General features: G+C 37.7%; 1 protein-coding gene across 1 annotated transcript in view; it reads left to right on the forward strand.

The window, feature by feature from the left end:
* The first annotated feature begins 4,549 nt into the window (after positions 1-4,549).
* hid1b (HID1 domain containing b) overlaps positions 4,550-14,546 on the forward strand; it is a 12,186-nt gene continuing 2,189 nt past the window's right edge. Inside the window, exons 1-17 of the mRNA XM_048170810.1 lie at positions 4,550-4,707; positions 5,397-5,546; positions 6,209-6,379; positions 6,873-6,986; positions 7,575-7,681; positions 7,988-8,101; positions 8,185-8,437; positions 8,896-8,952; positions 9,102-9,242; positions 10,012-10,102; positions 10,683-10,834; positions 11,079-11,157; positions 11,249-11,413; positions 12,148-12,390; positions 13,023-13,171; positions 13,258-13,338; positions 13,471-13,562. Coding sequence (XP_048026767.1) covers positions 4,642-4,707; positions 5,397-5,546; positions 6,209-6,379; positions 6,873-6,986; positions 7,575-7,681; positions 7,988-8,101; positions 8,185-8,437; positions 8,896-8,952; positions 9,102-9,242; positions 10,012-10,102; positions 10,683-10,834; positions 11,079-11,157; positions 11,249-11,413; positions 12,148-12,390; positions 13,023-13,171; positions 13,258-13,338; positions 13,471-13,562 — 2,225 coding nt within the window. The 5' untranslated portion in view covers positions 4,550-4,641. The remainder of the gene's footprint in view (positions 4,708-5,396; positions 5,547-6,208; positions 6,380-6,872; positions 6,987-7,574; positions 7,682-7,987; positions 8,102-8,184; positions 8,438-8,895; positions 8,953-9,101; positions 9,243-10,011; positions 10,103-10,682; positions 10,835-11,078; positions 11,158-11,248; positions 11,414-12,147; positions 12,391-13,022; positions 13,172-13,257; positions 13,339-13,470; positions 13,563-14,546) is intronic.

A 14,546-nucleotide genomic window follows, 5' to 3' on the forward strand; every position in this document is an offset into this window, starting at 1 on the left:
ATTCCCAATTTCATTTCTAGAAAGCAACTATGCTGTAGTATTTCAAATACAAGACATTTGTAGATTAGGGCCTATAGCAGTGGCGATTTCTTTAAGACTGCAAGGGAAGCTCGGCTTCCCTTATAATGTCACAAAATTAATGGTCAAATATGTACTATTGTATTAACATTTTATTGACTAAAAATGCGTTAGAAAACGTTCATCTCAAAGACGAGTTCGTTCAGAATCAGTTACATATAGCAGGTCGGCTGACTCGATTTCCTTCTCATACATTCCCGCAGCGTCACAGTGCATTTCCCTATTGAAGCCCAGCGTCCATTGACTTCAATGGGGCTGCTTTGAACGGTTTTTTCAGCGCTTCGAAACTAGACGGTCATTGGATAAACGCTGCGATTATGTCCCACCCACGGACGCTCAGCGTCTCTGGGGGTGAATGGGGAGTGGGCTGGCCCGGATTCCGAGCTTCTGCGTGATGATTGGAGGGTCTGTCGAAAGACTGCATCTCCTTTTGACTGACAGCAATTCTGTACTATAAGGAATCACTGAAGCTATTCGCGCTCAGTCCCATCGCGGATTTCTCAAGTTCAGTCGAAATAAAAACTGCTGCAACCTATTTCTTTGATATTTGCTTGGCGAAATTGCTTGATTTTCATCATACATTTCACACAATTATACACCACATTCCTTGTTTCAGTTTTACAGAGTTTAATATTTTTTTTTTAGATCGTTCATTCATTCATTCCTTCATTCATTCATTCATTCATATAACGTTAGTAGGCTAGGCTAGCGTCGTGGGTGAAACTGCGCACGATGGCAGACGGTGCTAATATTGTCGACCTGATTTTGGCAAAGCCATTTGAAAGTGTTCCTTACGAGGAAAAACTTAGAATTAAACAGCAGGGCAGATCAACACCTAAGATTGATTTAGTGCAAAAGATAGGGAAAAATAACAGGTCTTTTCAGCTCTCCTGGTATGACAAATTTAGCTGGCTGACTGGAAGTGCTGTGACAAATAAAATGTACTGCTGGCCATGCCTCTTGATGAAACCATCTCACGGATGTGTTGTTTGGTCAAAGGTGGGGTTTGGAGATCTGTCTAACTTTGACAGGGCATATAAAAGACATGAAAAGAGCAATGAACATGTGAGTGCATGTGCAAGATTAAGTTGCATGGGCAGGATCAGGGTTGAGCATGCAATAAATGAAGGTGCTCGCATTCAAGTGGCTAAACATAATGAAATAGTCAAACAAAACAGGGCCTTCCTAAACCGCCTTATTGATGTGACATCCTTGCTTGGCCGGCAGGAGCTGTCATTTAGGGGACATGATGAGAGTAGTGAATCATCCAACAAGGGCAGTGGCGGCTGGTGCAAAAAAATTTTGGTGGGGCACAAATTTTTTTTATTTTATTTTTTTAGAAATGCAGGAATGAATAGGCTAATTGTTAAATAATCATTTAACAAGTGATATAATAATGTATCATTACTAATCTAAAACATGGAAAATTCAGTATTTAAAGCATGCATAGGACTGGGATCTAAAAAAAAAAAATCTGTATTTAATTAAAAAAAAAAAATATATATATATATATATATATATATATATATATATATATATATATATATATATATATATATATATTTCACATCCTGCCCAATATTGTCCTAGAAACAATGTTCATATTGAAGACTATAAAAACAAACATGAATGCATGCGCGTGGCGGCGCTCGTTGACGGAAGTTTGCGCTGGCTGAAGGCTTGTCCACGCATGACTGCAAAATGGAAATATTTTCTCGACTTTCTAACATTTGCAGATGGAGAATATATCTGTGAAATGTAAATAATGCACTGAGAAAATTATTGGATGTCACTTCAGTTTAAAAAAAAATATTAAGAGGTATGTTAGTTTCCACCAATCGCTGCACAAGTTAAGGTTATGTATGATGACGAAAGCACGTTAGTGCGAGCCCTCCCGGAACCCATAGAGATTGCATTGCAGTGCCTGCAGTTCGAAAAAAAAGTTTTTTGAATGGAAGTCTATGGGAGCACTCGGGGCAAATCTCCGCCAGACTGAAATGCCCAAAAAGAGGCGGTACTCCACAGAGCGTGACTTGATGCTGATTGGACTATATCCAGAGGCAGAACAAACAGCCTAGCAGTGACAGCTAGCGTAACTCTGGTTGAATGTGATTGAAAAATCCGTCCCCTCAATTGGTGGTGCGTCGCCCTATTGCCCTAATGAAGAAACCGCCCCTGAACAAGGGGAATTACAGGGAGTTCACAGAAACATTAGCTAAATATGACTCTGTCCTGTCCACACAATTCGAGTCCTCAACTGTGTTTTCTGGTATGTCCCATACTATTCAAAATGATTTGATCTCTGCTCTTGCAGCCACCGTTTCTGATCAGATCAGAGATGAAATTCAGGATGCTCCCTTTTTTGGATGGCAGGTGGATGAAACAACTGATATATCCTGCCGTGCCCAACTCTCTGTCATTGTTCGCTATGTGGATAGTGCAGGTAAAATTCAGGAGCGCTTTATTGGATTTTTTGATGTTTCGGGGGGGCGAGATGCCCAGTCCGTTTTTGAAATATTTAATGAGAACATGCAGGGCTACAATTTTAAGGACAAGCTTGTGGCACAGACCTATGATGGGGCTGCTGTCATGGCTTCAGATCTCAATGGTCTGCAGGCCAAAGTGAAAGCAATAGCCCCCAGTGCAATGTTTGTGCATTGCTATGCACACCGACTGAATCTGGTGCTGTCACAGGGGGCTAAATGCTTGCCTGAGTGCAGAATTTTTTTTTCATCACTCTCTGGATTTGCCACATTTTTTTTCAAAATCCACAAAGAGGACATCTTTTCTGGAGTCTGCAGGCTGTTCAAGGTTGCCCAGAAACGCTCCTACTCGATGGAATTTCACATCACGGATAGTGAGCGCTGTGGCAAACAATTATGATGGCCTCCTGCAGACATTTGAGAACATCATTGCAGATACAACAATGGATGATGATACACTGGATTGTGCCAAAGGCTTTGTGAGGAAACTGGAGGATTTTGAGTTTGTGTTCATGTTGTACACATATGAACAAATCTTCTCTGAGACTGATGTGGTCTTTAATATTGTCCAGCAGAGGGCGATGGATGTTCTTTACTGCAAGAACAGAATTGAATCTCTTCTTGCATTTGTCAAAGAGAAGAGGTCAGAGGGGGCTTTCCAAGCCATTTATGCCAAAACAGCAGATCTCGCATCAGACCCACGAGATGAGCCCATGAGAAAGCGCCGTCTGACCCAATTGCAGGATCCCCAAGTGCGATACAGAAATCTGTACATGGCCATCCTTGATAACATCTTGGAGCAGATTCCTCGACGTTTTTCAAATTTGGAAAGCATGCTCTTCTTAGAATTAGTCAATCCAGGGAAATTTGATGACATGAGACAGGTATTTCCAGAGGAGGCCTTCCAAAGTGTCCTGAAAAGTTATGGCCATCACTTTGATTCAGGAAGACTGAGGTCAGAACTTCAAGTCCTGTATTCAGATCAGGACTTGCAGGGTAACAGGGGAAAGCTGTGTGATTACTTGGTGTTCCTTAAAGACATGGAGTTGGACAGTGCAATGCCTCAGCTTTACAAACTGTTCTCATTAGTGGCAACAATTGGAGCTACATCTGCAGGTGTAGAAAGGAGCTTCTCCTGTTTAAAGTGACTCAAGTCCTACACCCGAAACACAATGGGCCAAGGCCGTTTAAGCAGCCTAGCTCTGCTGGCCATTGAGAGGACACTGGTCAAGTCACTTGAAAAGACTCCTAGTTGGTACAACAGGGTCACAGACCATTTTCTTGAAAAGGAACGTAGGGCAGAATTTACTTTTAAATAAATAGACAATTTTATGATGTAGGCCGAAAATGAGCTTCCCCTCTCTGACAGACCAGTAGCCGCCACTGGCCTATACATATTTACATAAAGCAGGAAATAACGGTGCAGGAAACATCCACAAACACCACAAAAGTGGCTTTTCTTGTTAAACACCTTCAAGAAAAACATATAACGTTACTTAAAGATAATATACTCCTTGCGTGTTTATGTTTGTATTTAAAGCACAATGTACAGTATGTAATGCCACAGTGTAAACTAAATGAATCACCCATGGATAGTGACGTGTGTTATTCTGAGCACACCGTCCATTGTATTCAACGTTAACTACGCCTCTAAAGTAACAACTTAATATTAATTTAAAGTATGCTTAAGCCACACGACTTTTAAAGAGTAATCTTTGAGCAAATATGTACTTAACACACCCGGAAACCAACCGTTCTTAGATCCTGGTCACGAACAAACGAGTCCCACTATGGCTAAGACGTGCCTCATGAATATTCATGACGTCCCGGAAAGTTACCTCAGAGGATCAAACTGATTGGATAAAGGCTGAAAAGGGCGCCAGGCAGCTGACGAATCAACGAATCCTACCTGGCGCTCAATTTTGAATACATTATGTGATTGGATACGCCAGCCAGATTAACGTCGACGTCAGTATGGCGTAATTAATATTCATGAGCGAAGCCTTCGCTGTAGTAGGATTGGTAATTTGGCGTCGTGTTCACCTGCGCCACAGGTGCGCGGTGGACAGATCGGAGTGAGATGGGTAATTCAGACTCCAAACTGCACTTCAGAAAAGCGGTGATTCAACTTACTACCAAAACACAGGTCAGGTTTATTTTATTTGACAGATGTGACTTTTATAAATGTTTGTGTTGAGTTAAAACATGTTCAAAACGCTGTTAAAGTCTAACAGATGGAAGACTATCTCTTGATGTCTTTTTCTTATAATCTAAAATTATTAAACTTTATACACCCGTTTGGACATTTAAGCTTTCATTTAATATTATATGTTAGGTTTTGAAATCTTAAATGTATAATTTTATGTTAAATGATTCAAAATTATTCACAAAAATCAAAAAAAATGTATGCATATGACAGCTGTGTGCAGTAAAACTGTGTTTTTATTACATTCATCTGCTGTTCTCGTTTCTTAGTGAGTTTTTAGAGGTAATGGTCATTTAAGGTGAAGCTGTGGTGCTTCAGTTTTGACAAACAAGTCTTGTTTGTGAAGGATTTAAAATAATAATCTCTATTAACACATTGTTTTGTAACAAAAACTGGTGAAAATAAAAATATTATATTTTATAAACAAAGAAAAAAATATATTTTGCCTAAAAATTAACATGTTTTGCATTTTTATGACAATTAATGAGAATTAAGGTGCAAGATGTATAGTGTAATGGAAGAAGTTGTACACAGACTATAGTGTCACTAAATCCTAACACATTCATTGAATGGTTGTGTTTTTATTCATTTTAACTTATGAAAATTGACCCGTGTGTGATTTTTTCCAGCCTGTAGAAGCCTCTGAGGATGTGTTCTGGGACCAATTCTGGACTGACGTCAACTTGACGGCACAGGATATTTTTGCTCTGGTTCCTGCCGCTGAGATCCGTGCTGTGAGAGAAGAGTCTCCGTCTAATCTGGCAACCCTCTGTTACAAGGTGCATTTTGTGTCCCATAATAGAGGTTAATGTGGGAAAAAAAAGTGGCAATGTGGTCACAACACTGATATAGCAAATAAAACATTTTCTAGACCAATAATATGATTGAAGTCTTATGCTTTGACCTGAAAGAGATCATTAAAAATAAAATAAAAATTGCAAAGTTTTAATACAAGAGCCAAACTTTGGAAATGTGTCAAAACTATCAAAATGCATGTCATTTAATTTTAGATTTTTTTTTTTTTTTTTTAAATAGTTTTTAATAGATATAACCACTTTTTGCGTCCAGACCCATTTTGACACGGGTATCAACTGAGGCTTAACACATAATGTTGTGCATGACTTTGTAAAAATATTTTTAGATTCTTTCTAATATTTCACACTTTTGGGACTGAATTTTGTTGATAAACATAAATATGCATGTTAGTATAAATATGCAATATGCATATTGGTTATATGCGAGTAAAATGAATGTATTCCAGAATAATATTAATGTTATTTTGATGTTGTTTTCTTAATATGTAGGTTTCACAAATGTGGACTATTTTTGAGCAGTCATGAGTTACAAGGAATTTAATTAAATCAATTGATTTTCTAGAACTGATCATTTCTTTAGCTTAAAAACATTATGCACCTTTAATGTGTGTTTGTGTGTTTTGCAGGCAGTGGAAAGGCTCGTGTTGAACGCAGACTCCGGCTGTGTGTGTGAGAGAGACAGACAGACCGTTCTGAGCTGCACTCGTCTGTTGACTCGGATTCTGCCGTACATCTTTGAGGATCCAGACTGGCGTGGTTTCTTCTGGTCCACCGTGCCAAAAGTGGGCAAGTCTGTTGTGAGTATTTCACTGAGGGATTTCTCAAAATTGCTTTCAGTGTGAGTAGTAAAGCTCTCCAAATGGTTGAATATTCAGTAAAATAAATTGTGCAGTATGCACACCCTCCCAGAGCATGCATGAGCTGTGCAAGCGGTTTTAAAAGGATGCACAAAAACCTTTGCCTTGCTTTAACTTTAAAGCATGAGTTGCGTGTGTGAGAGAGAGTGCATTTTTACAGTCTCCTGTTACCAGCCTGAACACTGCTCTGATTGTGTGCGTCTCAAAGAACGACGGCGTATTAAATATCCTGTGATTAGGGAGCAGAATGAGTGTATTGATGATGTGATTGTATGTATGAAACTCTTCAGAAAGCCAATAGCTCCTCAAACACTGGTCAGACAAGCTTGTATCGTATGGTGTTTGTGTTGTTTGGAAAAAAAAACATGAATTAATTTACTGCTTTTTTGATTTAAAAACGTGAGTTGTAGACTGACAGATTTTGTTGGCGCAGGATGAAAGCGATGACGAGTCCACGCGGCCGTTGGCGGAGTCTCTCCTCACAGCGGTATCTGATCTGCTTTTCTGTCCAGACTTCACTGTGGAGAGCCACAGCATGACCACTGCGGTATAAACCTCTCCATCTCCATCCTTCCTAGTGTGCCAGAGCTTCTGACTGATTAAGTTAGATGCACATCATTACTTATTCTGGCCAAGAATCACCTGCTTTGACACAAAGAGATGCTTAGAGTGATGTAGAAGTGACCAGCAACAGTTTTTGTTTTAGTAAACCACTGTTCAACAAAATGGTTACTCATTTAAATAACAATTGCCCGGCAGTTAATTATTTATTCTTTTTTATATTTTTAATATATATTTTAATTAGCTTTTCATGACAAACAATAGCTCTGTTTGTTGATGTGTAGTTTAACAGTTAGTAAGTATCTCATAATTGCATTAATTCCATCAATCTGTTGTTGGACTTTGTCAAACCCAATAATTAGATTTCCTCAGAAGTGCTCATTGTTTCAAAGTAAATCTTGCACCAGATTTTTTTAAGTGTATAACCCTGCAGTCTCTCTCTCTCTCTCTCTCTCTCTATATATATATATATATATATATATATATATATATATATATATATATATATATATATATATATATATATATATATATATATATATATATATATATAATGTTGTGTGTGTGTGTGCAGGATGGTGCTGCTGATATCCAGTCTATAGACAGCTGTGAGTTCATCTGGGAAGCTGGTGTTGGATTTGCTCAGACTCCGCCTCTCAATCACACCTATGATTCCAACAGGTCAGAGATCCGCCCACTTCATACGTCCTTGTCCATACTGCCCACCTTATTTGATCAAAAATACAGTAAAAACAATAAAATTGTGAACTACTATTACAGTTTTAAAATGTAGTTTATTCCTGTGATCAAAGCTGAATTTTCCGCATCATTACTCCAGTCTTCAGTGATGCATTTCTTTCAGGATTCTTTGATGAAGTTCAAAAGAACACATTTTTTTGTAACATTATAAATCTTTTCTGTTACACATGATCAGTTTAATGCACCATTTCTGATTAAATTACCTTTCTCTTTCTATTTTTCTCTTAGGGCAGAGTTGTTGAAGCTTTTATTGACATGTTTCTCTGAAGAAATGTACCAGTCTCCATCTGACACACATGCACTCAACCCTTGGGTCTCGTTCTTTTGCTCTAGAGAAAACAGGTTACCACATACGCTCTCATTTATACTCATAGTTGGTGCAGCGGACTTCATCACAATTAAAGTGTGCTCTCTCTGTCTCTCAGACATGCCCTGCCCCTCTTCACCTCTCTTCTTAACGTGGTGTGTGCGTATGACCCTGTCGGGTACGGTATCCCCTACAATCACCTGATGTTCTCTGACCAGCGGGGGGCGCTAGCGGAGCTGGCGCTGCAGACTCTGATCATTTCATTGGAGCAAGAGATTGCCACTAACACAAACACCAGCCTGAACCCGAGCACGAATACTGACACCAGCTCTGCTGATTACAACAAGAACACAACGACTGAAGGATTCCAGGTAACAAGACACACACATGTACTACGGCTGTGTTCAGAATGTGAAATATGTATGTTTGTTGTGAATAGTATGTGAATTTTCTATATATACCGACTACATTAGTGAAAGCACTGCATTGCATTCCATTAGGCCTGTAATGATCATTATCGAGATTTTTTCATGATGAAGTAATTTTCATACAAATAATTGCGATTTATTGATTTCATTCGGTTTTATTAGATTTAGTGCTGAATAAAATGGTTATAATTGACATTTCCCTACATCCAAGGTAAAATATTCCCTTGGCAGTGGTAAGGTGGTATAGTTTTCAGTACATTTGACACCGAAACAAAGCATGTCATTCCCAAAAATGCTGTCAAAGCAGGCTTTGAAAGAGAACCTGTGTTTTGTATTATGATAGTTGAGCATCTCAAACACTCTTGCTTGAATATCAGATTTTTCCTCATGATATGTTTCAGGCCACCAGAGGTGAAAACCTGTTCGTAAACTACCTGTCTCGAATTCACAGAGAAGAGGTAAGACACATGCAAACACTTCACAACCCCTCCTACCTTACAGTTGTAATAGCCCTCTTAACACTGTAAGTGATCAGTATTCTCATTTATTACCATTATAAGAATAATACTTGTATATTTATAAATGCATGTCTCTTTTTTGCCTGTAGGATTTTCATTTAATCTTGCGAGGAATCAGCCGGCTGCTCAATAACCCCCTGATGCAGACGTACCTGCCCCATTCCTGCAAGAAGATCCAGTTTCATCAGGAGCTGCTGGTGCTTTTCTGGAAACTATGTGACCTCAACAAGGTGCCACCTATTATATTATTTTATTTTATTTTATTTTATTTTATTTTATCTTATTATTATTTTTTTTATTGTATTTTTATTTTATTTATTTTTTTAAATAACATAAAAAATAAAGAATTAAATAAAATATATTTTTATTTAAAATAAAAAATATATAATTATAAAATAAATCTAAATATAAAAAGAATTAAAATACATTATTTAAAATTTAATATAAAATATGAAATATAATTATGTAATTGACATACAAATTTAAACAGCTCTAGCCTTGTGAACAGACTGTTGATATGGCATGTAGGGCTGTCAAACGATTAATCACGATTAATCACGTACAAAATAAAAGTTTGAGTTTGCCTAATATATGTGGGTGTACTGTGTGTAATTATTATGTATATATAAATACAAACACGTTCATGTATATATTTGAGAAATATTTACAAGAATATTTATTTATTAAAAATTTCATATTTATATTATATATAAATAAAAATATGTTGTACATAAATAACATATTTCTCTTAAATATATACAGTAATTTGTGCGTATTTCTCTATACATATTAATTACACACAGTACTCACACATATATTAGGCAAATTCAAACTTTTATTTTGTATGTGATTAATTGCGATTAATCATTTGACAGCCCTAATGGCATGGTTTCTTCTTTAGAAGCTCTTTTACATATGAATTTTAAATACTTTTCCATCAACTGCATTTATATACCTGTAAAGTTCAGACTTTGACGTTTCTTCATCTCTGTGTTTCAGAAGTTCCTGTTCTATGTGTTGAAGAGCAGTGATGTGCTGGATATTCTGGTGCCAATTCTGTTCTATCTGAATGACTCTCGTGCCAATCAGTGTGAGTATCTGGTGCATTCAGTATCACACGTACAGCATAAATTACCCATGTATTTTAACCTTCTAATGTACATTGAGAGACATTTTTACTTTTAGACATGGTAGTGGATGAGTTGAATCAACTCCACAGCAACTACATAAATGTATCCACTAACCATTCAGAAACGTCTAAAAGTTGTAACTTCTTCCTGAGTCTCTCCATCAGTGTCGACTCCGGTTTGAACAATGTAAGGCTGAAAACTGTTACTGACAATCCTCATTTTGGCTGCGTGAGATTCTCCAGCTTTGTTGTTGTTGAGCTGTTAAAGCTCCGCCCTCTTCTGGAAAGGGGGTGGGAGCAGCAGCTCATTTGCATTTAAAGGGACACACACAAAAATGCTGTGTTTTTGCTCACACCCAAATAGGGTGAAAATTGAAAAGCTATAATAAATGATCTGTAGGGGATTTTGAGCTGAAACTTCACAGACACATTTTACACACAGGGTTTTAAGTTGCTTTAGTGGTGTCTTATTTTTATGAAGTGTGGATATGTAGAATGTACGCATATGTGTCAGTGACTGTGCATATGCATGTGTTCGCAGCTCGTGTGGGTCTGGTGCATATCGGCGTGTTCATCTTGTTGCTGTTAAGCGGAGAGAGGAATTTTGGTGTGCGTCTGAATAAGCCGTACTGTGTTCGTGTGCCCATGGATATTTCAGTGTTCGCTGGGACTCACGCCGACCTGCTGATAGTGGTGAGATCAACAGATACATACATCTGCCTTTGCTATTGGAGACTATTTAAAAGCTAAAAAGCAAAACAAAAAAAAGCATCCTAACAGTTTTTTTAAAAAATATTTGTGTGAGTTATTCACAGATTTTACTTGTCTTCCTATTAGCTCTTAAATCCGATTTGCACATGCGCATTTTAAAACTTGGTGCATCATAATTATTTAGAACTGATTTGAATTAATAAATAATTCTTCTTTTGATCAACAGGTTTTCCATAAGATCATCACCAGTGGCCATCAGCGATTGCAGCCCCTGTATGATTGTCTTCTCACTATTATAGTCAATGGTAAGTGCATTTGCTCAGAGAAAAGCACATACATTTTGAGAGGTTGTTTTCACTATCTGATGGATCGTTGCTGCTGTTGCTGTTGTTTCAGTTTCTCCTTACCTGAAAAGTCTGTCAATGGTAGCGGCCAACAAACTACTCCACCTGCTGGAGGTTTTCTCAAACACCTGGTTCCTGTTCAGCTCACCTGTTAACCACCACCTGGTTTTCTTCTTGCTGGAAGTTTTTAACAACATCATTCAGTACCAATTTGATGGTAAGTGTTTTGAAGCTGTTGTAAATACAGTCTGCACAGTTCTGCATTTAAATGACTAATAAATTAAACAAGTGGAAGTAGCAAAAGGCTGTGTATTGAATGCAAATAATTTTAGAATATAACATAAACCCTACAACTCTTTTCTTATTTGTATCCACTTTATTTTTAACAGATGCATTTCTAACTTGAATGTTCAAGACTTCTGATGCCATTTGCTTCAGTTATTTTACCTGTACAAAACAGTCTGTTTTGCTTCTGCTACTAGTTATCATATTATTTTAATTTACTAGCATAATTGTAAACACACTGGTTTGTAGGGCAAATAGTTCTTCTAGTTAGCACTAATACTGTCAATCGGAAGTCTCGCACATTCAAAGTCAAGTCAGCTTTATTTCTATAGCGCTTTATACAATGCACTTTATACTTTGCAGTAAAAAAAAATAACTGAATCAGCAATGCAAACTTACAACATCAAATGAGACAAATTTGATTTCTGCTGTAAAGCAGTTCTATAAGACAATAGCTTCATTATTCAGCTCAAGTCAGTTCAATGTTGATCCAGTTTAGTTCAATAACTGTGTAAATTTCATCAGTTTTCAAAGAAAATCGCCTCCTTCCACATTGCAAAATAGGTGTGTAGAATGACATACTTATGGAGAATGTTTTTTCAAAAGCATAACATTTTTTATTTACATTACATGCATTTGTATTCATGTCTCTATCTAAAAAATCAGGTAACTTTAACCTGGTGTACGGCATCATCCGCAAGCGCAACCTCTTTCACCAGCTGGCTAACCTGCCTACAGACATCAACTCAATTCAGAAAGCCCTGCAGAGGAAAACCAGGAGCAACAGCACCCATAATGCCGTCTTCATGGAGACCAACAACCCCTACAGCGCCACCTGCAGTGAGGCACCATATAAAACCACACCGGTTCAAACAGGCACTCTGAACGCTAGCTTGAAGGCCACGCCACGTACGTATCCCATGTTCTCTGTACACTAAACTGTGTAGGGCTGTGGAAGCACGAGCTCCAGGAAGCGTGAGCTGTTAAAGCTCCGCCCTCTTCTGGAAAGGGGGTGGGGAGCAGCAGCTCATTTGCATTTAAAGGGACACACACAAAAACTGTGTGTTTTTGCTCACACCCAAATAGAGGCAAATTTGACAAGATATAATAAATGATCTGTGGGGGATTTTGAGCTGAAACTTCACAGACACATTCTGGAGACACCAGAGACTTATATTACATCTTGTGAAAGGGGCATTATAGGTCCTCTTTTAGTCGTTTTACTACGTGCCATTCAAGATTAGGATATTAAAGATTCATGTTTATTCATATTCAAATTTATTGAACGGTGAAGAGCCTCCCTTGCCTAACTCCAATGACTGTTAAACATATTTTACTGAACTTTTTTTAATGTAAATAGACAATGTTTTTATTCACAGAAATGTTTAACTGATGTATTTTTAAAAAGTATCACCTGGATGTATTTTAGAATTTTTGACAATTTTTGTAAATTGACTTTTATTATTCAAGTTGTTCTCGCCATGAAGATATCCTTGCTGGCTGTAAAAAAATTAATAAACTGTTGGTTTATTATGTTACAGGCATTGATAAACTAACAGAAACGTCGCAGGTTTCTGAAGACGGATCGACGCTGTTACTGCAGCACAGTGACTCGCCTCACAGCCAATCAGATCACGGCTCTGAGACACCAGTCAGAGACGCTGAAGCGACCTCGGGTGAAGATGACAAGGTACAGCATCACCTTTGACATTTAATAGCGACATAACTTTATTTATTCTATTTATATCAATAAAATATTCTTTTTGAATTCATCAGAATTCATTAAATGGAGATTGTGATCGGAAAAGTCGGAAAAGTGTGTCGTCTTTATCAGACTGGGCTCCTGCTCCGGACTGGGTGAGTCATAAAACCTCAGTTATAGATCGGAGCTTGTGAGGACCTCGTATAGACTACAATATTTGTGAATGTTTTCAGAAAGTATAGCAAAAAACAGTAAATGCAAAACAATCTCTGCATGCTTTCTGTCAGGTCCTCTCCTGGAAGAGTAAACTTCCTCTGCAGACTATAATGAGACTCCTGCAGGTGCTGGTGCCTCAGGTGGAGAAAATCTGCATAGACAGGTGAGACACACACACGCAGTTTATCAGTAACACTTTACACTAAGGATCTGTTCATTAACATTTTTTACTTTAACTGCATTAGTTAACATGAACTAACCATGAAAAATACTTCTATAGAATTTATGGTAATACTTTACAAATAGGTTTTATTTGTTAACATTAGTTAAAGGTGCCCTAGAACCAGTTTTTACAAGATGTAATATAAGTCTAAGGTATCCCCTGAATGTGTCTGTGAAGTTTCAGCTCAAAATACCCAATGGTTTTTTTTTTTTATTAATTTTTTTAACTGCCTATTTTGGGGCATCATTAACTATGCACCGATTCAGGCTGCGGCCCCTTTAAATCTCGCGCTCCCCGCCCCCCGAGCTCTCGACTATAATACAGTGCATTTATAAAGTTCACACAGCTAATATAACCCTAAAATGGATCTTTACAAGATGTTTGTCATACATACTGCATGCATGCGTCGGATTATGTGAGTATAGTATTTATTTGGATGTTTACATTTGATTCTGAATGAGTTTGAGGCTGTGCTCCGTGGCTAAAGCTAACATTACACACTGTTGGAGAGATTTATAAAGAATGAAGTTGTGTTTATGAATTATACAGACTGCAAGTGTTTAAAAGTGAAAATAGTGACTGCTCTTGTCTCCGTGAATACAGTAAGAAACGATGGTAACTTTAACCACATTTAACAGTACATTAGCAACATGCTAACGAAACATTTAGAAAGACAATTTACAAATATCACTAAAAATATCATGATATCATGGATCATGTCAGTTATCATTGCTCCATCTGCCATTTTTCGCTGTTGTCCTTACTTGCTTACCTAGTCTGATGATTCAGCTGTGCACAGATCCAGACGTTAATACTGGCTGCCCTTGTCGGGCTGGCATATGCAAATATTGGGGTCATACACATTAATGATCCCGACTGTTACGTAACAGTCGGTGTTATGTTGAGATTTGCCTGTTCTTCAGA

Source organism: Megalobrama amblycephala, linkage group LG20 (assembly GCF_018812025.1).
Source record: "Megalobrama amblycephala isolate DHTTF-2021 linkage group LG20, ASM1881202v1, whole genome shotgun sequence".
NCBI lineage: Eukaryota > Metazoa > Chordata > Actinopteri > Cypriniformes > Xenocyprididae > Megalobrama > Megalobrama amblycephala.